The 27,568-nt window shown below is 42.8% G+C and overlaps 1 protein-coding gene across 1 annotated transcript in view; it reads right to left on the bottom strand.

Annotated features, from left to right (window-relative positions):
* The window catches only part of LOC110956276 (glutamate receptor ionotropic, NMDA 2A-like), a 241,761-nt gene that overhangs the window by 191,740 nt on the left and 22,453 nt on the right, over positions 1-27,568 (bottom strand). Inside the window, exons 3-4 of the mRNA XM_051945620.1 lie at positions 10,252-10,476; positions 7,981-8,139 (exon numbers count right to left, since the gene is read on the bottom strand). Coding sequence (XP_051801580.1) covers positions 7,981-8,139; positions 10,252-10,476 — 384 coding nt within the window. The remainder of the gene's footprint in view (positions 1-7,980; positions 8,140-10,251; positions 10,477-27,568) is intronic.

The raw sequence follows: 27,568 nt of genomic DNA, 5'->3' as shown, positions 1-27,568 counted from the left end.
TTTGGGCTCTGCATAGCCCAGTTTTAGACCAGGCAGATAATACATTATTACATATTTAAACAACACTTGATCATCTGCTAAAATAAAAATGATGTACCAGAGGACATTGTATGTTCTATGCGAGCCCGATCTCACGGGGATTCGTGAAACTGTCACGTAAGTTTTAGTTTCGGTTTCGTGCGCACCAACACGATTTCGTCATGTTTTACGTGCCGCTCACCACGAAATGCGCACCAATGTATTTTAAATGGCGGACTTTTCGTGCCACTCAGAACGTATTTCAAAAGAATGTGTATATTATATTTTTAATGTAAAACCGCGGCGAATCCAACGCTATATTTTGCATGACATCGTCCCTAAACATAACCCTAACCATAATCCTAACCATAACCTAACCATAAGCCGGTGGTACACTTACCAATTTGCATAGGAATTTCAAGAATGTCCGGCGGCCGGCGGCCGCAAACGCAATCACACAAGCAGTATACGCCGATGGACAGCTTAGATCGTCATGAATCCGCCGGTATAAACCACTTTCAGATGTGATTACCACAGCGAAAAACATTTCGTGGTGAGCGGCACGAAAAACATGACGAAATCGTGTTGGTGCGCACGAAACCGAAACTAAAACTTACGTGACAGTTTCACGAATCCCCGTGAGACCGGGTTGTCTATGCAAAGACTTCTGCTGACCTCATGAATACTTTACTTTACTTAAATGTGGACACTGTAACCTTGTTAAAAGCGAATTAACATAAAAATGCTTTGGGTGATAGCAGCCATCATCAAAGGACCGATTTGAATTCTGTTTCACTTACAGTGTTTCTGCATTACAGTTTGTAACAGCCAGAATACTATGGTTGCTGTACACGGTTTTGCCGGTAGTTGGCACTCTCACTTTAGCTGAGTTGTATGCAGTAAATTCACGTTTTTCTTTCTTCTTCTCTCCTCGCCATCGGAGATGCATCTGTGCTCTACGGCAGAGAAAAGGACTCTTAAAAGTAACGGGTTGTTACAGGTTATGCCTATGTGTCACTGTTCATGTGTGACTAGTGAATATAGTGCCATCGAGACTTGGCTTTATATTGTCTTTTTTAATAGCTGCAGAATAGACCACCGTGTGGAAATCCCTATCATGTCTCATCTCCTGTCTGAGCTAACCTGCTATCCCGGGTCTTCTGTGCTAGCCGCCAGCCTCTCCACCTCACTGGCTCAACCCATTACAACTGGCACCCAAACATCGTTCTCTGGACTTCCTTTCAATTGTTCAGTCAATGCTACGGATTGGAACAAACTTTGTTCTGCACCGCTCTACCTCAAGGCTCCCGTGAGTTAATGCTTAAAAACTTTTTCCACTGGATCTGTGCCGTGCTAAAGAAGCAAAGTGTGTCAGAGCTAAGCTAACCTCGCCGACCGGCTATCTGTGTTTCTGCACATTTGGATAACAAAGGACCGCGTCGCGTCTTCGACTTTGGATACCTCTGTTCACCATGCCTTCTTCAAGTGTAAAGTAGAGGAGGATTATACATACGTGATGGAAGTAGCGGAAATTAAAACTGGATTTAAGGAGGATGCAAAAAGTGAACTAAGCAGCCTAAAGCCTGACTTTTCTGGAATTCCGGACTATTTTTCACTCCTCTGGACTGACTTGACTATGTAAGTAGAGGACTGTCTGACTGCTTTTGTTCCCATACATGCTTAAAATTAAGAGCGAGTTAAAGGATAAATAGTCCAGAGATTTTGAGTGGAAAAAAGCATATTTGAGCATAAGTAAACAAAGAAAAAGTATCACATGTTTAGTTTGCACTTTAAAGCTGGTCATTATAATTATATGAATTGCATTTATTAGTAATGCCTTGCTTCTCATGTTGATAGATTTAAGGTCAGTATATATTTTTAGGAAGAGAATTACTTACAACTAGTGTGACAAACTTTGCTACTGTGTTTTTTGACACATTTTTTTCCCCACATTTTGAGGTGTAAATTTAGTTCAGAAAGTAATGTACGATGGCATCCCATTCAGATATACAAAGTGAAGAATCTGACCATGACGCTGACGTAGGCTTTGACTGTCTGGACAAATACACTGTCCCCTATCGCACAACCTCAGGCCTTGAGGAACAGGTCCAAGACCTACAGGATGAAGTTGAACGTCTGAAAGAATGTCTTAGGGACTCCTTGGACTTACAGCGTAATGTGCTCAAGCAGTGGGAGCACTCTGACCAGAAAGACTATGGCAGTCCTGCAGCCCAGTGCTCAGCAGCTCGACCCAAGGCCACCTCAACTCCCTATGGACCTGCTTTCACCGGAACTGAGTCTTGCTCTGCAATTAAAGATCAGCACCTGGACTCTACAATTCAACTGCATTCACTTGAACTCGCTAGCACATCCAGAATGATTGCAGCTGCACTTCATCATGCTAAACTTGAGTCACCTGTCTTCACCAATGATAACAAGTTACACCCTGAAGATTGGCTGCAGGAAGTAAACACCTACAGATCTTCACTAAACCTGACTGATACACAGATCTTGAGTGAATTGCCACACTTTCTAGCTAAGGAACCCAACCAATGGTTTAAAGCACTCAGTTCACATATCGTTACCTGCAAGGAATTCTGTCAGCTCTTCAGAACTGTTTTTCTGCCATCTGACAGCCAAGAACAAATCTTAAGATGCATCCTTGACCGTGTTCAAGCTCCTGATGAGCCCCTGCCGACTTTTGTGGCTCATATGCTAAGTGAGTTTAACAAACTGAAATCTCCACCTCCAGAAAGGGATCAGATTGAACTGATATGCAAACATTCTCTTGAAAAATATAGAGTCGCACTGTATGGCATGTCCACGAACTACATTCAGTTCTAGGACCAAGGGGTAACCGGCCTCCTTCTGCCAGCTCCAAGAGAAACCAACCGACTGAACCCTAGTGATTCAAATGCTCTCGCCCTGGGTTCACTACACGCACTTGCCCCAACTGCAACTCTGTCATCAGTAGCCAGCCCCCACTCACCAAATCTCAGCCTGACTAGCTACACAATCCTTCAGAGACTGCTGATCGAGAAAGAGGTGAGCAAGGACTTCATGCCAACATGTCTTCAAATTCCCCTCTACCAAACGACAAACAGGAAACTTCAGGGGAGGGAGGACATTTCATCGAGGCAATCCTTCCTCCAGACGCTGACAGAGCCTCACCCACCTACCGCACCCTCTCAGGAAAAGCTTGTTCTAGGCCATGTAGAGGACAACAATTCTTAATCTTCCTGGAACACTCCTCTGAGAACAAGATTAAACTTTAACTCTGTGTCTATAGAAGCAACTTTGGACACCGGGGCTTCAATTTCAGCCGTAAGAGCAGAGCTCATCAAAGCAGATAACACTGTTCTGAACAAAACCCGTCAGTGGACAGGCCCACCTGTGAGCCTGGCAGACAATGCTCCCTGCACCCTGGAGGGTGTCACCTGGCTTTTTGTTGGTTTCATGGACAAATGTTTTTATCACCGCTTTGTCATAATCTACAATCTCTCAACCCCTTTCATTCTTGGAATGAATTTTATGATCAGAGCATCACTGACCATCCATGTCCCCTCCAGAACAGTGTATATGGATGACATTCCTTGCCCTGTTGATGAAGTTGAGGACTATGTTGTTGAACCACTTGTTGAAAGAGAAAAATGTATGTCCCTTGACACTCTGCAGTCTGCTTTAATGATGAAGCTGGATGATGCGAACCTTGATGTCGAACAAAAAGAGGGTATGTACAGCCTCCTTGAACAGTTTAAGGACATGTTTGATGGTCATCTTGGACACACCTCCCTGACTGAGCACACCATTGACACAGGTCAGGCAAAGCCTATCAATCTCCCTCCGTATCGCACCTCTCCTGCGAAAAAGCGTATCATCGAAGAACAAGTACAGCAGATGTTGCAAGATGGGATCATCGAGCCCTCCACAAGCCCGTGGGCTGCCCCTGTTGTAATAGTTAACACAGCAGACTGTGACCCGAGGTTTTGTGTGGACTTTAGAGGTTTGAACCAAATGACACAAAAAGACTCTTACCCTTTACCTTGTGTTGACGAGTCACTTGACTTTTTAGCAAGGGGAAAGTTCATCTCAACACTAGACTTAGCTCGCGGATACTGGCAGGTCTCTGTTGCAGAGGAATCTCGACCAAAGACAGCCTTTGTATCACACTGTGGCCTCTTTCAGTTTCGAGTCTTCCCATTCGGCCTCTGTAATGCCCCAGGGACTTTTCAATGACTAATGAACAGTATCCTTGCTGGCCTCATCTACAAATCATGTGCGGTGTATCTGGACGACATCGTCGTTGCTTCCCCCACCTTTGAGCAACACCTTGCTGATCTTACAGAGGTGCTTGAAAGACTGAAAGCTGCTGGTTTGTCCTTAAAGCTCAAGAAGTGTCAGTTTTGTCTGAGTGAACTCTTGTTCCTTGGCTACCGCATCACAAATTCAGGCATAAAACCTGATATGGACAAAATCAAAGCTGTGATGGAGTTCGAGACCCCAACTTCAGTGAAACAAGTCAGACAGTTTCTCAGGCTGACTGGTTACTACCGTCGTTTTGTGCAAGACTATGCATGACATGCTGAGCCTCTTCATGCACTCACAAGAAAAGATGCAGTTTTCTGTTGGGATGACAACTGTCAGGTTTCTATGGACATTTTGAAAAAGGCCATCACGTCAGCTCCTGTCCTGACGTTCCCGGATTTCCCACGCCCATTCTTCATTTATGCTGATGCTTGTGACCTTGGACTTGGTGCAGCGCTCATGCAAAATGATGGAGATGGACAGGAGGTTGTGGTAGCTTATGCAAGCCCCTCCCTGCACAAAGCAGAGAAGCCCTACTCACCCCCTGAAAAAGAGTGCCGAGCAGTGATTTGGGCTCTTGAACATTTCAGACCCTATGTCAAGGGCCTCCATGTGACTATTTTCACAGACCACAGCAGCCTCAAGTGGTTAATGTCTTGCCGCAATCCCACTGGTCGTCTTGCACGCTGGTCACTAAGGCTTCAGGACTTCGACTTCACCATTGTGCACAAGCCTGGTGCACATAACAATGTGCCAGACGCTTTGTCACGCAATCCCCTGCCACCTTCAGAGGATCCCGCAACAGACATTCTACCTGAGTATGCAATGATAGGCAGTTTGGACCTTCACACTCTCCCTCCTGTGTTGCTAGCTAAACGTTCTGATGTCAGGTGATTACAGCTTGATGACCCAGTCACAGGTAAACTTCTTCACGAACTCAAAGATGACAGTCAAGTTAACGGAGATGATAATGCACTTTGACAATTTGTTGTTTATGATGACCTGCTGTACTACAAAGACACAGCAAGTGTGGTTTGCATCCACTGAAAGAACTCAAGCTTTATGCCCCCTCATCGATCAGAGGCGTCTTGCTCAACTACTACCATGACCATCCCACTGCAGGTCATCTTGGTGTTTCAAAGACTCTTGCAAGACTGCGTTTGAGATTTTTCTGGCCCAAGATATCAGCTGATGTTAAACGTTATGTCACCTCTTGTGCAGTTTGCCAGCTTACCAAACCTAGCCAGAGAAAACCAGCGGGTCTTATGGTCCCAATCCTGCCCCAAAAACCCTGGGAATACACTGGAGTTGACTTTGTTGGTCCTTTGCCTCGCACTGCATCAGGAAACGCCTACCTGCTTGTCTTCGTGGACTACTGTTCCAAGTGGGTTGAAGTCTGTGCTGTTAGGGAAGCGACAGAACAGGTAGCAGCTTCAAAGTTTATCAGTGAAGTGTTCGCCAGACACGGGGCCCCTACCTACCTCATCTCTGACCGAGGCACACCTTTTGTGAGTGAGTTCTTCGAATACGTTATTTCAACCCTTGGAACTGTGCACAGACTCACAACAGCATACCATCCTCAGACAAATGCAACAGAATGAGTGAACAGAACTTTGAAAACCGCCATACACGCTTATGTTGGTGATAAGCACACATCATGGGATAAGTTTCTCCCTCAAATCTGCTTTGCTCTTCGCACAGCCCCGCACGAGAGCACCGGACAAAGCCCTTCCATGATGCTCTATGGTAGAGACCTTGAGATCCCACTGGACTTGATCACCCTGCCCACATGTGACGGTGTGGATGAGCCAGGTGTTCCCTACCCAGAGACTCTGAGAGCATCCCTTCAAGAAGCTCATGAACATGCAAGAGCAGCTCTTGACCACAGACAAAAACACTACTATGACTTGAGGTCTGATGCTCAGTCTAACTTTATGGCTAAACTTGCACCTCTGTACTCAGGTCCCCGACCTGTTAGTAAAAGTTAGGTGATGTTGACTACAGACTGACCAGAATGGACACTGGTACGGACGCTGGAGTATATCATGTTGTAAACATGCAACCCTTCACCACTTGGAACTCTCCCCAAAACAGACAGAGTCTACCGGTTGCTGAGGAACGGAACAGTCATCTGGTCCAAGATGTTGACACTCCTATCTCCCAACCTGATGTCACCGCAACCCTCCCTGTCAGTGACACAAACTTTGATGATGTTGTTGACACTCACCCACTACCTGACACTTTCTCTGACTGTGCTGACAGGTATGCCTTGAGACCAAGACGTTACCCAAGGATCACATCTGGCTGGTCAGGAAACAGATGGACAAATTCTTACCATACTAACAGGCTTGACCTAAGATAAACAGTTGCCATGTGTCATACATGATGGACAATAAGTTTTGGAATTGTGAGAAAATGGGGTACAAGGTTGCAATGTATGCAAGTTTGCTCTGCTAACATAGTTTAAGTTTTGAAGCAGGTTACTGTGCCACCATTAGTTCCTGATTTAGTTTAAAAGAATTTTAAAAAAAGTGAATGCTAAAATTAAACAGGTTTCAAACTTAGTAAAGGTTTCAAACTTAAGTGAACTTAGTGGGGAAAAAAAGAGTGAAAAGTTAAATAATGGGATTTTGCATAGTTTTTATTTCCAGATTTGTTTCAATTTGAATATGTTTTGTCTGAATGCAGCTAAATATTTTGCTTCCTGATATGTATGTAATTTGCTGAACATGTGACCTTGCCCTGAGTGACACCATTGGCTTTTCATAATGTTTATGTATTGTAGTGTGATAAGTTGACGGTAGGCTGATGCTGTAGCTGTGTGTGGCTGAGGACAGCCTTATTTTCACCAGGGGGAATATGTAACTGCCACAATACTATGGTTGCTGTACACGGTTTTGCCGGTAGTTGGCACTCTCACTTTAGCTGAGTTGTATGCAGTAAATGCACGTTTTTCTTTCTTCTTCTCTCCTCGCCATCGGAGATGCATGTGTGCTCTATGGCAGAGAAAAGGACTCTTAAAAGTAACGGGTTGTTACAGGTTATGCCTATGTGTCACTGTTCATGTGTGACTAGTGAATATAGCGCCGTGGAGACCTGGCTTTATATGGTCTTTTTTAATAGCTGCAGAATAAACCACCGTGTGGAAATCCCTATCACGTCTCATCTCCTGTCTGAGCTAACCTGCTATCCCGGGTCTTCTGTGCTAGCCGCCAGCCTCTCCACCTCACTGGCTCAACCCATTACAAGTTAAACAAAAAATAATCTGATAGAGCAGGCCCGATATCACAAACATACAACAAACCCCCAAGTATGTCATTTTATAATTTCCATTATATCAACACAAACAACCTCAAAACATCCGATAGCCAACCACTACAGCTAATAAAACATATCTTTCATGGCTTCACATATCTACCAATACATATCTAACAATGCATCTTTAAAATGAGACAAGCAAGAATTTACATAATGCAGTTTGTATAGTTCATGCTCCAACCTAGTGGATTATATCAAATCAATAGCTGCATTTCAGATGGACTTAGCTCCTAAACACCACAGATTGTAACTCCTTAATGTGACTTTCAAATAACAAAAGCTGTGTCTACGCTGTGTGTGTGCATCTGAACTGGTCATTGCTTGTTGTGTGTCACTGACCTTGTCTGCCATAATCATAGAGGAGCCTCCATGGACTCCTAGGACTGGAAGTTGTGTCTGAACAGACAGGAAGTCAAGGATCTGGGCAATGGCCTCCTGATCGGTGCCATCAGCGAAAACGATGCCGTGGAGACGAGTGCGAGACAGAAGATCACACACCTTGAGACACAGTGATACACAAGAGTCAAACAAAAGCCTGTTTGTGAGGACAGCGTTTGTGCTTGAAGTGCATTTGAAGGGGTTAGAAGAAGAGTGGTTTAGCCTACAAAAAAATCAGAACTGAGTTTTGCATAATTTCTGTGATATGTAATGGTCTATGCCACTTGTGGCATAGTGGTCTATGCCACAACCCAAATATAGTATATTTGGGTTGTGGCATAGACCACTGTACCACTAGGTACAGTGTCTCTTGGGAATAAAATTTATGTCACTTCCTCTACACTTTCATATGTTCAAAGTACTTTAAATGCATTACAAAACACTACGATCGTATGCAGACGTGAGTATATATGTGTCAGTGTCTTCCTCTTCGGTCATGCCAATAGAAAACACTTTAGATTTTATAGTTCATAAACTTGAGAATTTCAATTTACTATATTAATTTGATTTCGATCCAACAATTTCACCTCTTTCTCACATGCTCAACAGTCACACGCAAGCACTCGCAGCACTTCACTCACTGTCAGCATTTACGGGGATCCTCTTTATGCAATTCCAAATTAAAATTTGCTCACAATGTTGAATGGGGGAGGGGGGGGGGGGGGTGCTGCACAATGGCGTAGTGGTTAGCACTTCTGCCTTGCAGCAACAAGATCCCGGGCTTTCCCAGGATCTTTATGCATGGAGTTTGCATGTTCTCCCTGTGCATGCATGGGTTTTCTCCGGGCACTCTGGCTTCCTCCCACAGTCCAAAAACATGCTGAGGTAAATTTATTATTCTAAATTGCCCGTAGGTGTGAATATGTAGCCCTGTGACAGACTGGCAACCTGTCCAGGGTGTCCCCTGCCTTCGCCCGAGTCAGCTGGGATAGACTCCAGCACCCCCGCGACCCTAGTAAGGATAAAGCGGTGTATAGAGAATGGCTGGATGGATGGATGTAAAATAAGGTTAGCAGAAAATTGTTAAAGCATTAAGTCACTATATGTGGACACATCATGTCTTAACCCAGAGGGTAACTCACTCAGTAATGCAGGTTTGAGCTTTAATGACATCAGTGCGATACTTTAAAAGCACACTATCATTTTGATACTTTGGGATTTACAAAACCCTCTAGTGCTGCCAATGCAGCCAACTGATCACGATCTTAGGACGTGAGTCAACAGTTCTGTTTTATTAATTTATATTACTCCAGAATTTCTGATTCTGAGTGTAGTTTAACACTTCTTTAGGGGACTCTAACCCCAGGTCATTCAACCTAGTGGCCTTCTTATTTTTCAATTCTCCAATGCAATCTCAATTAGCAGTTTTCCAAAAAAGTTTAGCCAGTATAAATTCACCCTGAAGGACGATGTGTGAATGTAGAGGTGTTTCTATTGTGCTGTGAGGACTGAATGTGGTGTGTTTGTGAGTACTTGTTAATGCAGAAGTGAGGTGGATGAGTTGTCTTATGTGAGGTGAATGTGGTGTCTTGCTCATGTGCAGAGGGTTCTCTGTTTTTCCTGTCAAGGTTGTTGTGCCTTGCAGGAAAGCAGAAGCTTTAGTCTTTAAAATGTTTTGTATGCTAGTTTATAGCTATTTTGCATTAGTAGTGGTTAAATACTCAGTTATTCAGCTTCTGTTATGCAGTCAGTTACATTCATTCTTCACATAATTGATTTCACATTCAACACCCAATATTTATAGCATCAAAACTATTATTGAAATACTATTCCCAACAAGTCGCTTGGAATGTTAGATCATTCTTGAAAACAGAAAAGTTTGAACCCATTTTCATCAATAACTACAGAAAGTGGGTTAGCCCATTCTGCTTTCAAACCCTTCATTTGTACTGTTATAGTCCATAAGGTCTGTATCTTAATACGCTAGGCGCTGTGAGATGGCAAATGCTGTGAATCTGCACAACATAAATTTAAATTGAATTAATGCTATACTTATGAGCAAAAACCTGCATTTCGCACCTGTAACATTTTGCGTTCTGTCAAACATCAAATTGCTGGTACTACTTAACTTGTTTTCATGGTAAATCACAGAAATGGAACAGAACCCATTTTTCCTCAAAAACTACAGAAAGTGCATTAGACCACTCTGCTTCCAAACCTGTCAATTTTCACCTGTGTAATCACAGACTTCGGGTCAGTCTGGTTGATCCTCAGTGTGACCACCGAAATATCGAGGGCATCATCGGTGCGTCGGGGCGGCCGGACCTCCTGGTCGGAAACAGGGCGCGTCTGGCCCATGATCACACCTATACTGAGCCCTGGAGGCTTCTGGGATGCCACAGGCACCATCATCTGGGAGAGTAGGAGCAGCATCCAGCCCACTACACCCATCATACCCTGTAAAATCAAACACACACAAACAAAAAGTAAAAATTATGTATGTCTATATTTTCTTCCATTACCACCCTGAACTCTCACATGCATTGACCTCTAAATCCAACAAACTGTAGTGCAATATACTGGTGCAATTTCTAATACTGAATGAATGTGGCCTGTTTATTGTGTAGTATTTATGTCTTTGCACTTTCAAGGGGAAGCTCTCTATCTCTTTATACGTTGTGTAATTTAATTACTAGCCCAAGTCTCAAGTGCAAAAGTAAAGATTACATGACAGACATAAACAAGTTTATTGTCCTCTTTCTGTTGTCTACTGTTCAAAAATGACTTAATTCAAAGTGGATAACCAATAGGAGACTAGGGTTAAAACTATTTCTGCTAAAACGCTAATCGGGCTTCATGAGATGCCCCAAATCTCTCTTCCACTGTCTGCCTTTATTTCAATATAATCTATGCCTGTAGGCATTGTTCACAGTAAAGTGCCATCTATTAATGGATAAAATAACCCTGGAATAAATGTAATCTGATTTTACCTCATTCATGTGGGTATGAGGGGGAAATATTTCAAATGGCTGAAGGCGCAGTGTCTGCATCAATCAATACCATTTACTGAGCTGAAAAACAGCATTTTTTTCAACTCCAAATCCCAACCAAGTTCCAGACTATTACAGAGGAGTGCAAGCTCCTGTTCCCACTTTCAGCTTAGTCTGTGTTACCTTTTCCTGAAATGTGAGTAGATCTAAGGAGAAGCAGATGAGTGGAGGAAATGCAGTGTGAAATGCCTTGGGCTGAATGAGAGCTAATGAAACCACTAAGCGAATGCTACATTGCATCTCAGCAAATTTCTTACACTACCACAGCCCAGCAGAGCTGACAAACACCCCAGGAGGAAATATCTCCAAATTTACCTACTGTCTCTTTATGTCTTCATTCACCTCCTCTCTTTCCCCAACTTTACATCCAGTCATCTTTAACTGTTCACTTTCTCTTAACACTTTTTTAAAAAACTTTGTTCTCCTCATCTGTCATTCCAGCTGAGTTAGTATGTGTATCTGATCCATGTCATCTCACACCCGGTCTAATCAGGCCAGTTAGTCAAATCAGTACTTTTCCAGCTTGCTCTCTCTGCCCGGGTGCCCACAGACTAGCCTGCAGCTCCAGCAGCACTTAGCATACGCCGCTAAATCACACACCGCTATACTCCTGTCCCAGGAAATTAGTGTCAGCTCCAACCAATGGGACAAGATTACACTAACTTTCCCTGGAGTTAGCATCATAGCTAACATAACTAGGAGCCAGAGTGTGCAGTGCCATACTTTCCAAAATGGTCAATGCAGCTAGAAAACTTTAGGTCACTGAGTGTTCTCGCTGTCTTGTAGGATTTGCATTTGTGCTTAAACTCATATCCGCTGAGTCCTGAGATTAGCTTCCAGAAAGAGATGTCATGAGGGGTAACTGTATCCTTCTGTCTTAGCATTTATGCTAATATTGCCACGATGCTGAAAAATGCAGACTCTTAATAATGCAACATTATTCAGTCGCATAATTCTGTGGTATTCTGTTAACACTAAAAGGATGTCCACTCCTCATTATTATCCGCGGAAGAGAAGAGCTTTTTATCAACAGCTTATTTCCTACTAAGAAACAGAGTAAAAAAAGGGGCTTTTGTCCGCATTCATTTGAACATGCTTCTTAAATTGTGCAAATCTGCCTCTAAGCAGTAAACTGAGTCTTGTCCAAAACAGTTTTTTTTTTTTTTTTTTTTTTTTTTTGTGGCTAGTGTTGAACCTAGGTTTGTGAAACACAACACTGTCAACACTGGAGACAACACACCCAGTGCTCAAGTGGGAGATGCCATTAAGAAGCCCTCCAGCAAGCCCTCCAACTTCCTTGCTGGAGGGCTTCTTAATGAATGAATCAATGAAACAACAATGAATCTGAAACAAAGAATCAGAGGTCTTTGTGCAGACTGTAGCATAACCCAGAGTGATTCTCCTTGGATATAAGCGCATTTTTTGGCTCAACAATGTTAGCCCTAACTCCTATTAAATAAAGCTTATGTGGGTGTAATTGCTTAAGTCTATCAGTCCACAATTTCATTCTTACACTTACTCTCATCACCAGTGAAGCAGCTCCACATAGTGTATAGATGGCTTGCAAACACGTCACTTTAGTGGTGGCATTAACTTCCGGTTAATGAAGTGGTGGTCAGGCCTGCCGCAGAGCAAGGAAAACGCGACTCTTTTTCGGAGTATTTTCGTACTTTAGATTCTAATTATCAAACTCGATACATCGAAAAACTCAAATTTTGTGATGGCATAGATCTGTATGCGTTATCCACGAAGGATTTGACCTACAAGTTGGAAAAATATCCGCCAGTTCAGTTCCCTGATATCTCAAACTATCTGGTGCTACAAACAAGCTTTTGCACTGCTAAACAAATGAAGGCTTGGAAAAGCATGGATTCATACAATTTGTCTGTGGATGAGTTAAAGAAGTCGGAGTTAAGATCCTGAAAGACAAATCCTGCATCATAAAAAGCTGTGTAAGTAACGATTTATGTAAACTTGTACTTGCTAGGTGTGTTAGCTCGGTGGATGCTAAAACGTGTTTCTGCTGTTCTTTTCAGGTGAAACATTCACAATGTTTATCAAAAACACCAACTCATACCTGGTTGTTGATAAAAGAAGATGGAGAAATAATAACCGCGCACCGCGACTGCATGGCAGGGTAAATAATCCTTCAATGTGACAGTTTTGTGACAGTATACAAGCTAAAAACAGCGAACGTTAGATTGTTAAGTGGGTAGTTAGTGTTACCAATCTTTAAAGAATGGGTCTTAAAACCAACACAGAAAGGCTCTAAGCATGTATATCATAATAATTCACTAACCTTTAACGAAGTGATCACCACAGACTCTGGCATTCTTTGACTCCGCTCCCTTCGAACTTAAGGAAATGTTAGCTCGGTGGCTCCTGCGGGGGGGCTGTGTGGACCTCCTTGGCCTGGAGGAGACAGCTCCCTCCTTTTGGTGGAGGCTTTCATGCATGCCAGACACACCACACCAGCACTTACCAAAACTCAATAGAGTTTGTTCCCCCGGTCGCTGAGTCAGTGGAGGTTGCTGGGTTAGTGTCTGGATCTCACTCTGCTTTATCTATCCTTCTTGTGGTCTCCTGATATCTTCATGATTGATCCAGTTGGGATTTTGTCGCATCTGGTGTTTGTGAAGGGTCTTAGATTTGTAACTGGTTTTAAGGTGTGAATTAAAGAGCACAAACAAATAAAATGCACCTTTTCTCTTAGAACACTGTCTATGCCTCACCTTTCTGTCTGTCCTGTGTTTGTTTTATGTTTCACTTGGGTGTACACAGCCCTCAATGGCATAATGTAGGAAACAGCTTGAAATAAACATGATAGGTTAATTTGCCACGAGGACAGGTGATGGTCACAGTCACAAAGAAGAAAAAAATTGCACATGAAGCTTAAGTAATGACACCATGGTTGGTTGGTGTCATTTTTGAGCAGACTTGCAGACAAAAAAAAAAAAAAGGAAATGTTAGCAAGCCATTTTTCTCTGTGTCTTTTCGTAAAATCCTTAGTGCGAGGCCCTTTTTTAATCTCTTCACGAGGAACCCTGAAGTATCCTTTATCAATTTCGCGATTTGATCGATTAGAACAACCTAAAACAACACACGCAAAAGGCATTTTTGACCGATGAGTGAACGTTAGCCACGCTCGCTGCAGTAAACAATCAGCTCCGCTGACCACCACTTCATGATATGCATAGGTAATGAGGCAGATATGACGTCATTTGCAAGCCACCTATTGAGATGACAACACAAATTAGGCTCTGCGTTACTGGGCTGTTTCTCCCAAACATCTTAAAGTGATGCTCCACCCAAAAGCTGTCTTTTGGCCTTTGTAGGCTTATAACAAGGAAGTAGCAAGTTTGATGTTGAGTCAGTTATTAACACCAGACAAAATATGTCGAAGTGTTCAGTTCAATTCAATTTTATTTATATAGCGTCAATAACAATCAAATTGTCTCAAGACGCTTGACAGAACCCATATGCCTGACCCCCAGAGCAAGCCCAAAGGCGACAGTGGCAAGGAAAACACCCTTTTAACAGGGAAAAAACCTCGAGCAGAGCCCGGCTCTATATAGAGGGGACCCATCTGCCTGCTGGCCGGGCAGGTTGAGGGACAGAGGAGGGCAAGGGGGAGGGATGGGAGAAGAGGGAGGGGTGGGAAAGCAAGGAAAATACAACACACATTTGGATACATGTATGACAAGATATGTGACTCAAAGTATAAGCTGACATTGAAAACTGACTCATAATTTACTCTTATGATGTACAGCTCTGACATTAAACATACTACATATATAGCTAGCAGTAAAATTCAAACAGTATGTAGATTAGCATAACAAGTATAGTGAGGGCAATGCAGAGTTGACTGGTGGAAAAGGGAGCTGGAAGCGGAGGGCTGGAGGAAGGTCAGCAGCAGCATCCCACAGTGGACATGGTGGAGACTAGACCAGTTGGTGGAACATCGACCGCAGATCTGAAGCATTCAGCTCTGGGACCAGGGACACTCGGAGAAATAACACAGGGGGAAACAGAGTGAATGTAATGCAATAACGGTATACATATTCAATGTTAAGGTAGATAGAGTAGGGCTCAGTGCATCAAGAGAAGTCCCCCAGCAGCCTATAGGCCTATAACAGCATGACTGGGGCAGAACGAAGGGATGTCCAAGAGGGAGTCAGCTGTGCAATGAAGACACAAGCCGAACCCCTCTGGGTCACCCAGTCAGCCCTAACTATAAGATTTGTCAAAAAGGAACGTTTTAAGCCTGGTCTTAAAAATAGAGAGGGTATCTGCCTCCCGAACCCAAACTGGGAGCAGGTTCCACAGGAGAGGCGCCTCATAACTGAAGGCTCTGCCTCCCATTCTACTTTTAGAAATTCTAGAAACAAGTAAGCCTGCAGTTTGAGAGTGAAGAGTTCTACTAGGATAATATGGTACTATCAGATCTTTAAGATATGATGGAGATTGGTTATTAAGAGCTTTATATGTCAGAAGAAGGATTTTAAATTCTATTCTGGATTTAACAGGAAGCCAGTGAAGAGAAGCAAGTATAGGGGAAATATGATCTCTTTTGCTAACTCTTGTAAGTACTCTCGCAGCAGCGTTTTGGATCAACTGTAGATGTTTGAGAGAGCTATTTGGACAACCTGATAATAAGGAATTGCAATAGTCAAGCCTGGAAGTAACAAAAGCATGAACTAGTTTTTCTGCACAACTCTGAGACAGGATGTTCCTGATTTTTACAATATTACGCAGGTGAAAAAAGGAAGTCCTACAGACTTGCTTTATGTGTGAGTTAAAGGACATGTCCTGGTCAAAAATAACTCCAAGATTCCTCACAGTAGTACCGGAGGCCAATGTGATGCCATCCAGAGTAACTATTTGCTTTGAAAGCTCGTTTCAAAGATGTTTGGGGCCAAATACAATGACTTCGGTTTTGTCTGAATTAAGCAGTAGGAAGTTAAAAATCATCCAGGTTTTAATGTCCTTAAGACAATCTTGCAGTCTAGCTAGCTGATCAGTTTCATCTGGTTTCATAGATAAATACAATTGTGTGTCATCTGCATAACAATGGAATTTAATACAATGCTTCCTAATAATATTGCCTAAAGGAAGCATGTATAATGTGAAAAGTATTGGTCCTAAGATAGAACCCTGAGGAACTCCATGTTTAACTTTAGTATGCTCAGAAGAGTTATTGCTGACATGCACAAACTGGAACCTATCTGATAAGTAGGATTTAAACCAGTCCAGTGCTGTCCCTTTAATGCCAATTGAATGTTCTAGACGCTGTAATAAAATTTTGTGGTCGATTGTGTCAAATGCTGCACTAAGATCTAACAAAACAAGTATAGAGACTAGTCCATTATTTGATGCTATGAGAAGGTCATTAGTAACTTTCACCAGAGCCGTTTCTGTGCTATGATGCACTCTGAAGCCTGACTGAAACACTTCAAACAAGTTATTCCTTTGTAAGTGTTCACATAATTGATTTGCAACTGTTCTTTCCAGAATTTTAGAGAGAAATGGTAGGTTGGATATTGGTCTATAGTTAGCTAACACATCTGGATCTAAGGTGGGCTTTATAAGCAAAGGTTTGATGACAGCAACCTTAAAAGCCTGTGGTACATAGCCTGTTACTAGAGAGAGATTAATCAGATCTAACATTGAAGAATTAATTAAAGGTAAAATCTCCTTGAAGAGTCTAGTTGGGATAGGATCTAAAAGACATGTTGATGGTTTGGATGTAGAAACTGTTGAAATTAGTTCAGAGAGACATATAGAAGTGAAGAATTCTAAATATTCATCAGGTCTAACAGTCAATTCAAAAGCATCTGTGACATTTGTAGGAAGGGCCAGATTAATTTTTTCTCTAATCATAATTATTTTATGTGTAAAGAAGCTCATGAAGTCATTACTGGTTAAAGCTAAAGGAATACAAGGTTCAACAGAGCTCTGACTCTTTGTCAGCCTGGCTACAGTGCTAAAGAGAAACATAGGGTTGTTCTTGTTCTCCTCTATTAAAGATGAGTAGTATGTTGTCCTGGCATTACGAAGAGCTTTTTTTTATAGAATACTAGACTATTTTTCCAAGCCACATACACTTCCTCTGAATTAGTGGAATACCACTTTCTTTCCAGCTTTCGGGATGCCTGCTTTAAAGTCCGCAGCTGGGAATTATACCAAGGTGCAGACCTTCTCTGAGATATAACTTTCTTCTTTACAGGTGCAACACTATCAAGAGTTGTACGCAGTGAGGCTGAAGCATTATTAACATAATAATCCGCTTCTGTGGGGGTAAAATTATATTTGCCTTCTGATTTTTCAGTAAATGTTGCTGAAGTAAACAGAGAGGGTATTATTTCCTTAAATTTAGTTACTGAATTGTCAGATAAACATCTACTGTAATGATATTTGTTCTCAGCTGCTATACAATCCTTTACTTTAAATTGAAATGTTATCATAAAATGGTCAGAAAGAAGAGGGTTCTGGGGAAATACTGTTAACTCTTCAATTTCTATGCCATAAGTCAGGACAAGGTCAAGAGTGTGATTAAAACTATGAGTTGGTTTATTTACATGTTGAGAAAACCCAATTGAGTCTAATATTGAATTAAAAGCTGTTGTAAGGCTGTCGCTGTCTATGTCAACATGAATGTTAAAGTCACCCGCAATAATAACTTTGTCTGAACTGAGCACTAATTCAGATAAAAAGTCTGAGAATTGAGATAAAAATTCAGAATAAGGAGCAGGAGGACGATATATAACAACAAATAAAACTGGTTTCTGAGCTTTCAAATTTGGATGAGAGAGACTAAGAGTGAGATTTTCAAATGAGCTGTAATCAGGTTTAGGTCTCTGGTTCAATTTTAAACTAGAATGGTAGATTGCTGCTACTCCTCCTCCTCGGCCTGTGATTCGAGGAATATGACAGTTAATATGACCAGGGGGAGTTGATTCATTTAGGCTAACAAATTCTTCCTGCTGCAACCAGGTTTCAGTCAAACAGAACAAATCAATCTGGTGATCAGTTATCAACTCATTTACTAGCAGAGATTTAGACGAGAGAGATCTAATATTTAACAGACCACATTTAATTGTCCTGTTTCTTTGCTCTGTTGAAATAGTGGTATTAATTTTTATTACATTTTTATGGTTACTGTTTCTTTTGTATATTTTTGATTTGTTTAATTTATTGAATTTTGGTGGTCGGGGGACAGACACAGTCTCAATAAAGTTAACTGAATTACTGGAGGGTGACAGCTGTGAGGAAACTGCAGAGAGGTGTGTAAGACTAAGCTCTGCATCCTGGTCTTAACTCTGGGTTGTCATGCTTTAGGAGTACTAATAAAATCAGCCATATTCCTAGAAATGAGAGCTGCACCAGCCAAAGTGGGATGGATGCCGTCTCTCCTAATCAGACCAGGTTTTCCCCAAAAAGAGCTCCAATTATCTATAAAGCCCACGTCGTTTGATGGACACCACATAGACAACCAGCGGCGAAACGACGACATGCTTAGCCGCATGTCGTCGTTGGTCAGATCAGGGAAGGGTCCAGAGAAAACTACGGAGTCCGACATGGTTTTGGCGAAAGTACACACCAATGCTACGCTAATTTTGGTGACCTCAGATTGGCGTAACCGGGTGTCGTTACCGCCGACGTGTATAATAATCTTACTATATTTACGATTATCTTTAGCCAGCAGTTTCAAATTTGCTTCTATGTCACCTGCTCTGACCCCTGGGAGGCATTTAACTATGGTCGCTGATGTCACTAGCTTCACGTTTCTGACTATAGAGCTGCCAATGATCAGAGCTGGTTTCTCAGCGGGTGTGTCGCTGAGCGAGGAAAAACGATTAGAAACATGAAGCGGTTTGTGGTGGGCCGGGACAGCGGGCTTGAGTTTAGGACTATTTTTCCTACGAACTGTCACCCAGCCACCCTGGCTTCCCGGCTGCTTGGGAGCTGCTGAGGGACGGCTAACAGATGCTACACTAGCAGCTAAGCTATTGCGGTCCGCACCAGCTAAGGGGGCCTGGCTAGCTGCTAGCTGCTAGCGGGTTATTTTCCATGGTGCAGAGCCGCGATTCCAATTCGGAGAGCCTCGCCTCCAGAGCTACAAAAAGGCTGCATTTATTACACATATCGTTATCACTAAAGGAGGTAGAGGAATAACTAAACATGTGGCACACTGAGCAGGAGAGAGAGGGAGAGGAAGAGGCAGAAGCCATGCTAACAACACGCTAAAACAGGAAATGACGCAATACGCTCACCGTAACGTCAGACGTCCAGCAAAAGTGTGCAAATAGTTTCACTTTTTAGTACTTTAGCACACAGGTTTTAGTTGCAGCATCCATTATTCTCTGTTTCTGAGGTGAACCACATTCAGCCTATTAATGAGCCATTATCATCGCATATTTTTCCCATATATATGGTCCAGTAGGGACCTCTTCCATCTACTTGAAGGTAAAGATGGTCCCTTCTGGCCCACATGATGCACAGCGCTTATTGAATGCAATGATAACATCAGAAACGACCGCAGTGTTCCAAAAAAACACCTGAATTTATGACTACAGCTCGTGGCTGGTGCTAAATTGATTTGTCTGGTGTTTAATTATAAATTTGATCTAGTTTATTTTCCTGTTTTAGTGCTCTATCATTTTCTTTACAAAAAAGAAGCAAGTGTTCATTACGACGTGAAAGCCGATGTTGAATGAGACAATATATTTACAAGATTTGATGCATTACAAAAACAACAAACAAAATGAGTTGTAAGCAATGAAGAAAGCTGCAGCAGTGAGCTTCCAGAGAGACAAAGAGAAGAACAGAATCACAAATCAGTCTGGCTATGTTTAGTGCTCCTCTTCATCATCCTATCATCTACAGCACTGTTACCTTAACTCAGCGTTGACGTTGTAGAGGCACCTGAGAAATGAGTTGTTGAACTTGAACACATTTTCCTCCGAGAGCATGGAGAAGCCATCACTACTAAATCAACATCTCCACAGTCTCAGGGTCAAATAACATTGTACATCACATCATCATTTCTCCTGGGTGCTAGTGCAAAACCTGTGCTGGCGTAAAGATGGCAACTGCAGACTAAAATTCTATTTTATCGCCTTTTCTGCTCTTTGTGGTTAAAAAAATGTTTTGGGTTTTTTATCATCAAACTGTGTTTTTGGTTTTGTTTTTTAATTTGGTTTATTCATCCCCAAATAATAACCTGTTCCAAATTTGGACTGTCAGAGCCATATTTATATATATATTTGAACTGGCAATCTGCATGAAATTAGCGTCTGATTTACTAAAGCAGCAGCTAATTGGAACTGGAACTGTCTTTTAGGTGCATTCTGCATGTAAATGGGATTTCCAAACATGCAATTGGGGATGCAATTGGGTAATAAATCAAGAAAGAGATCAGGTCCAAAAAACAAAACAAAAAATAACATAAAAATCCCCATTAAACTGAAATTTTAAAAGTGAATTTTCCAAGCCTTTTGCTGATATCTTCATTACACACTGAGCATGTTATGATCCTGACCCTGTTCCTGCCCTTTTTACCTCCGCCAGGAGGTTATGTAATCACCGGAGTTTGTTTGTCTGTCTGTCCGTCTGTGTGTGTGTGTGTGTGTGTGTGTGTGTGTGTGTGTGTGTGTGTGTGTGTGTGTGTGTCTGTTTGTCTGTTTGTCTGTTAACAGCATAACTCAAAAAGCCATGGACGGATTTTCACCAATTTTTTACAGGATGTCCGGAAGAGCACAAGTAAGAATCGATTAGATTTTGGAGGTGATCCGAATCACCGTCTGGATCCAGGAATTTTTTGAGTTATGCGTTAACAGACAAACACACACACACACACACACACACACACACACACACACACACACGGACGGACAGACAGACAGACAGACAGACAGACAGACAAACGGCATGGCGGAGGTATGCGCTCTAGTGCTTTTCTAGTTTCCTCCTTTAGTCCTTTTCCCATTTTTTGTCTTGTTCCTCTGGCTCCCCGTCTGCCTGCACACTGTTGGCTGATTGCTGTCAGCTGCTGTAGTCAGCTCAACACCATTCACTTGCTCCCCTCCTCAGCTATATAAGCTCTGCTCTTTCCCTCAGTCTCCACTGGATGATTGCCTTCATCACATGTTGCCACAGCCTCTGTCCCCTGCAAGATTTTCTACCTATGGACTACTTCTGCTTTTGGACTTTTCTGCTTTTTTCCCTTCTTGGATTACCCCCCTTGTATTCTGTTGTTTGGATTAACCTCAGCCTGTTTTGCTCCCTCGATTATTAGTTTCCTCCGGTTTGTGAGTACTTCCGCTTAATTTTGTTATATTACTGGTCACGGTTATTGTGTTTTTGGAGTTTTTCTTAATAAAAACCCTTTTTCAATATCACCATTTAGCCTGTCTGTGTCTGCGCTTGGGTTCTCCACCCCCCATCGTAACAGAATGATCCGGCCAGACCTGAACCCAGCAGGCAAACAGACAGTCACTGTCCCTTCCCCAGAATCCCTCGCCATTTTCTTTTGTTCAGAGGAGAACAGGAAATAGTACCACACATTGTTTAGATTATGGGGCGAGTGGACAAAAGCTCAGAGTCAAGACCACCTAGAGAATATTGCTTCTCGGGGCCGCAGGGTGGCCTCCCAGATGCCTTGGCTAATGAGCCACCTGCCAGACCATATTTTGGAATTTTTGAACACTCCATTGCAATACATGACTCAGCCTATTTCTGCCACTTACACTTCTTGTAACCCATCTGCCCGTTCAACCGCTAATTCAGTTACCCCTCCGAGTACTATTTGGATGGAGTCGTGAGTTTTCAATCATACTACTCCGTCGAAGCCACCACCACCAAGAAATCTCTCATTTTCCATCTCCCCTGATCCCATTGCGAATGATGCTGGCAAGTCTCCTAACGGGGGAATTCGACTTGCATATAAGCCCAGCTCTAGAAGGCGAACTTCCCAATCCTCCCCCACTTCAATTTCTTCCAGTGACCTATGTTCATTCCTGTTGGACAGAGCCCATGGATTGGACAGTGACCTCCATGGTTGGCCCCAGCCATCTGTTTCCTCACCAGACCCAGTTCGAATCGGAATACAATGATTTGCTGAACTCACTCGTTCATTTTTATGGTTTATGGAAAGGGACAATGGACCCTCAGCTAAAGGAGGATTACTTATCTCAGGCACGCTATGAAGCAGCTCAGAAACCATGGCTTATTCAAAGTCTACCTCAGTTTACGCGGGAGTTTTTAGATGTCTCTCAGTCCCTAACACATCCAACTAGCCACCCACCTGCTAGTCCACCAGTTGAACACTTACATGCTTCAGAGTTCACCTACTCTGTCAGCTAACAACACACCACCACTCAACCACAGTCACCCCAAGCCTGACCTTCAGCTTGCCGATGAGACAGCCGCAAGAAAGTCATCCAGGCGGAAGCAAGGTTCCAGGAAACCCCAGACCTCGCCCCTCCCCAGCGCCCAGACCTCGCCACTCCCCGGCGTCGCTGAGGTCCCGCCTCTGACGCCGCCGAGTGGGCAGACCTCTCCGAGTGGGTCGACGACGGCGCCTCAGACGTCTCTGAGTGGGTCGACAACACCGAATCAGACGTCGACGCTGCCTCCTTAGCCACAGCTCCAGAGCGGGTCGACGCTGTCGACACCGCCTCCTCAGCCGCACCTCTAGAGGGGGTTGACGCTGTCGACACCGCCTCCTCAGCCGCACCTCTAGAGCGGGTCGACGGCACCGCCTCAGCCTTCGTCTCCGAGCGGGTCGACGCCGCCTCCGCAGCCTTCGTCTCCGAGCGGGTCGACGCTGTCAACACCGCCTCTGCAGCCTTCGCCGCCGCAGCTCCAGAGTGGGTCGATGCTGTCGACGCCGCCTCCGCAGCCTTCGTCTCCGACCGGGTCGATGCTGCCTCCGCAGCCTTCGTCTCCGAACAGGTCGACACCGCCTCCGCAGCCTTCGTCTCCGAGCGGGACGTCGCCTCCGCCACAGCCGCAGCTCCAGAGCAGGTCGACGTCGTCGCCTCCTCCACAGCCGCAGCTCCAGAGCGGGTCGACGCCGTCAACGCCGCCTCCTAAGCCGCCTCCTAAGCCGCCTCCTAAGCCACCTCCTAAGCCGCAGCTCATGGCATAGAGTATGACCGGATGTTAACCACTCAGTTGCTCCATGCAGTACACATGTGGAGACACTGCATTTGTTGTGCTTCTCCACAAATTTATTTTTTATGTCCTGTATTTTCTCTCAGTGAAAGGTTTATGAAGAGACATTCAGAGAGATTCCTTGATACAGTCACATTGCAGAATCCACAGCCTTGTTCCGAGTGCCAACCTAAATCCATATTTTTTAATCTATCCTGACTGATTTTCTTTAACAACTATGGACAGCAAAAAAGAAAAAAAAAGCAGCAATTTTTTACAAATCGCATCCCAAACCACATTTGGAGTTGGTTTAAGATGGGATTGCAGTCAAAATTTCACAGATGTGTCGCAGTCCAGACACTCTGAGTCCTCAAAAATCTGATTTCTTTTGCATCATTCACAATGCGACAAACAACAACGTCAAATCCAGAGTGATAGACGTGCTGAGCAGAATCCATGCAGACTGATGCCAAAACAAAGTGTCTGCCGGGACTATGGGGATCTATGCAGGCAAAGCTGGAAGGAACCGACCAGAACAAGACAATTTACAAAGAGATTTCTCTGCATTTTAGAGACGCGTCACCACTGTTGCTACATAGTTACCGACACCTACGTCATCACCACAGCAACGCATGCAGACACGCTTGTTGATGTCTGGTCACCCCAACCCCATCTGATCACTTTCAAATAAATCACAAATGATCAAATCAAACAAATCTGATTTGCCTGCGGTCTGAATAAAGTCTCTTTTTGCAGGAGAGCAGCTCAGTGTTACGTCTGTTTGAAAAGATTCATAGTGTACAGAAGTTAAAAGAAGAGTTGCCCACCCACCTTTATTGTTTCTTAGTTTTGTTAGGCTGCAATAGTACTGTGAGAAGCTAACCAAGCTCTTCCCATTACGGAGCAGTTTGTGCTTAGATGTGTCTCAGATGGGGGAAAAAAAACAGCTTACAGATGGCAGTGTGACGTCTTCAAGGGCATATTTTGGGAAAAATGTTTTGAAAGGTGTGGAATCCTAGAAAAAAGACATTTATCTTTCTTTGTGTTTCGAGCTGGTAGTAGCTTTCCTCTGTCAGTTTAATTAGCATCTATCAACAAGCTAACAACAAAGTTTAAAAGCCGGTATTTCAGTGCAGTGTCACACAAAGTGGTTAATCACACTGGAGCACAGTGTCGAGTTTGGGCACAGTGAGTGTAACCTGCGATGTTAACACACACCGTGGCGAGGCAGAAACACTGTGTGACTGATGGAACAGAGCTGCACAGAGTCACTAACATCTTGGCCATGCATGGAGGGGTCGTTGCCTGCGGTAACCATGTCATGTGTGGTTAGGAGTAGCACTGGATCAGGTAAGCAGGTGGTAAACAATGACATCTCCCCTCATCATGGTGAGAAGACTTATTGACATGGAAATGTGAAGTTTAAAGGAAACATGAGCTTGCCAGAAGAATATTTCCTCTTTGAAAAATTACTTAAATGTACTCACATTTGGAGAATATTTCTTGTGAATAATATGTGTATTATTTACAATAATAAATAATAGGTTCCATGTGATATTTAACGCTACCACAATGGTTTGACTATTCTTCTTGCCTGACAGATTCCTGGTTACACGCTGGACTGAAGCAACAGTGTACAACATTTGGGAATTATAAGCAGACTACACAATACCACGGATTAAACCCGACGTAGAATCCCAAAACACTGCTGTGACATGATTTTCTAGTATGGATCAAAACTTTTGATCCATACATATGCATATATTGATGTATATTGTACATCTTGTATATTTACAAGAAATAATACTTTTTAAGAATTTACAAGAAATATTATTTGCAAGAAATAATTTGCCAACAGATGCATTTGTTTATTATGATTTGGACTCAAAAGACACAATGTTGAAAATGCAAAATGACAGGTGAAAGTAGTACCATGAGAATACAGTATTTACAGTGAATATGTTTGTCTGTTTTGAGTTTATGATGTGTACAGAAACACTGGAACAACATTTTTGAAATGTGAGGCTCAAACAGAGAGAGACAAGTAAATATTGAGCTCACACACACACACACACACACACACACACACACACACACACACACACACACACACACACACACACACACACACACACACACTTTGAGACTGACAGATTCTTCATTTTTAGCTGATAAAAATCTTATTTTAAAAAGTCTCTACACAGTAAAATATTGCACTTGCTAGATATAATCAATTTGTGGGAATGCAATGTCTTCAGCTTAAAATTCATACTAGCACTTTCGATCCATTTTCTTTTTCTTTAACGGAAAGCTGCATCACTACATTTATCTATTCCATATTTCAAGCATGTAGCAAATCAGTATAACCCTACAGTTGGTTTGGCACATAAAGGCAGAAACAACAGAAGATGCTTTAGGCATTAGCAGATCAGATCAAAGATCAGGCACAGGAAAGACTTGTAGTTTGATATCAGGATGGAAGGAGAACCGGTAGTTTGCCTGCTAATTACTTGGTTGCATTCTTGACAATAACCTGGTAATGAGGTGTCGTCACGGCTTAGCCTGCTACCAGACCTCTGAGTCTCGGCCCACATTACAGATTTGCTCAGTGATTTAAATCGGTTGGCAATGCGCTCAGAGATTCCTGTTTCTGCCAGTTGCAGACACAATTTACACAAAGGTTCGTTCGCTTCAAAACAAGACGGTTCTTTTTGAATGGTTCGAAATGAAGTTAAAGTTGAAAGAAATGAGACAATAATAAGAGCACCTGATACGTTCATGAAAAATAAGAGCAGAAAAATGGTGACAAGTGTGAGTGATATCAGTGCTGCAACCTACAGACATAATCAGCTTGTACTAGCAGTACCAATATTGGGTTATTTACATGATAAATTTAATCAATTGCTTGTGTACGTTGCTTTTTGATAATGTAATTATATGACTCCACATACACTCATTGCATCTTATGTATTTCATGTTAAGAAATGGAAAGCAACCAGGTATTGTAGTTTAAGAAGCAAACAGCCCTACATTGATTTATTGACTGAGTGTTAATTTGATCATGCTCCAAGCTCGCACTACAACCTTAGAACAAAAACTTCAAGCAGCACAAAACAAACTACCGGTAGTTCTAATCACTTAAAGCTCAGAATCGTGTTGGCAGATGTCACTTCTTACAGCCTCACCGGCTTCCAGTGAGGGACTGAGCATGTCATATTCAGTTAGATTTGGCTGGTCGTGAAGATGCACCTAGCCAATGTTACAGTTATTTCAAGAGGGTTTGACAAGACTAGACAGTGTTCCCCAACAAAATGTGAATATCACGGTTTTCTTTTATACTCTCTGACTCTTGAACTATGACAAAAGACATTTATGATGTGATTACTTTTAGGGGTGTTTATGGTAAATGGTCTGCACTTAAATGACATCTTTCTACCTTAATGGTGCTTTACATTGTTTCCTATTCACCCAATCACACACACATTCACACACCAATGAGCTTCTATGCAAGGTGACGACCTGCTATCAGGAGCAACTTGGGGTTCAGTGTCTTGCCAAAGGACGCTTCAGGTGTCGGTCAATGAAAAATTCCCATATCCATCTTGAGTAAGGTTGGTGACTTTTATATACCCCAGTAAAAATTAAAGAAACATGGCACCATGCAAGGATTTTGGGTACTAATAGTAAAGTAAAGATGCTTTCAAATACAAGGAAATGAATTGTATTTATTTACTGAATAAGGTACAGTATAGAAAGCAGGAAAAAAAGTAAAGTCAATATTCGGCTTTTCCCTATAAAAGAGTGGCACAGGCATGATGTTGGTGGATTGTACTACATTTCCACCATATGAACTGAGTGTGTTAGTTGTTGGTGGGCGCTAGTGCTGGTTAGGAGTTGGTTCAACTTCCAAACTGCCAAAGGGCCAGTTTCCACAGACAAGTTGTCATAATTGTCAAAAAAACAACAATGTCAAATTCAGAGTGACAGAAGTGCTGAACAGAATCCACGCAGTCAGTGATCAGATGCCAAAATGAAGTGTCTGCCAGCACTTTGGGGGATCTGCACAGGCAAAGATGGAACGAACCAATCAGAACAAGACAGTTTTTCAAGAGATTTCTCTGCATTTGAAACTGCTCTCACCATTGTTGCTACATAGTTACAGACACCTATGTCGTCAAAAAACAGGAACGCATGCAGATACACCGGTGTTAGTTGTCAGTGGTTGCTAGTGCCAGTTAGTACATGGTTCAACTTCCGAACTGCCAAAGAACCAGGTTCCACAGATGACCTGTCATAACTGATGGAGCCATGAATTCTGTTCTCTATAAGAAAATCCTCCTGGA

Source organism: Acanthochromis polyacanthus, chromosome 3, assembly GCF_021347895.1.
Source record: "Acanthochromis polyacanthus isolate Apoly-LR-REF ecotype Palm Island chromosome 3, KAUST_Apoly_ChrSc, whole genome shotgun sequence".
Lineage (NCBI taxonomy): Eukaryota > Metazoa > Chordata > Actinopteri > Pomacentridae > Acanthochromis > Acanthochromis polyacanthus.
This window is presented reverse-complemented; position numbering and strand designations above follow the sequence as displayed.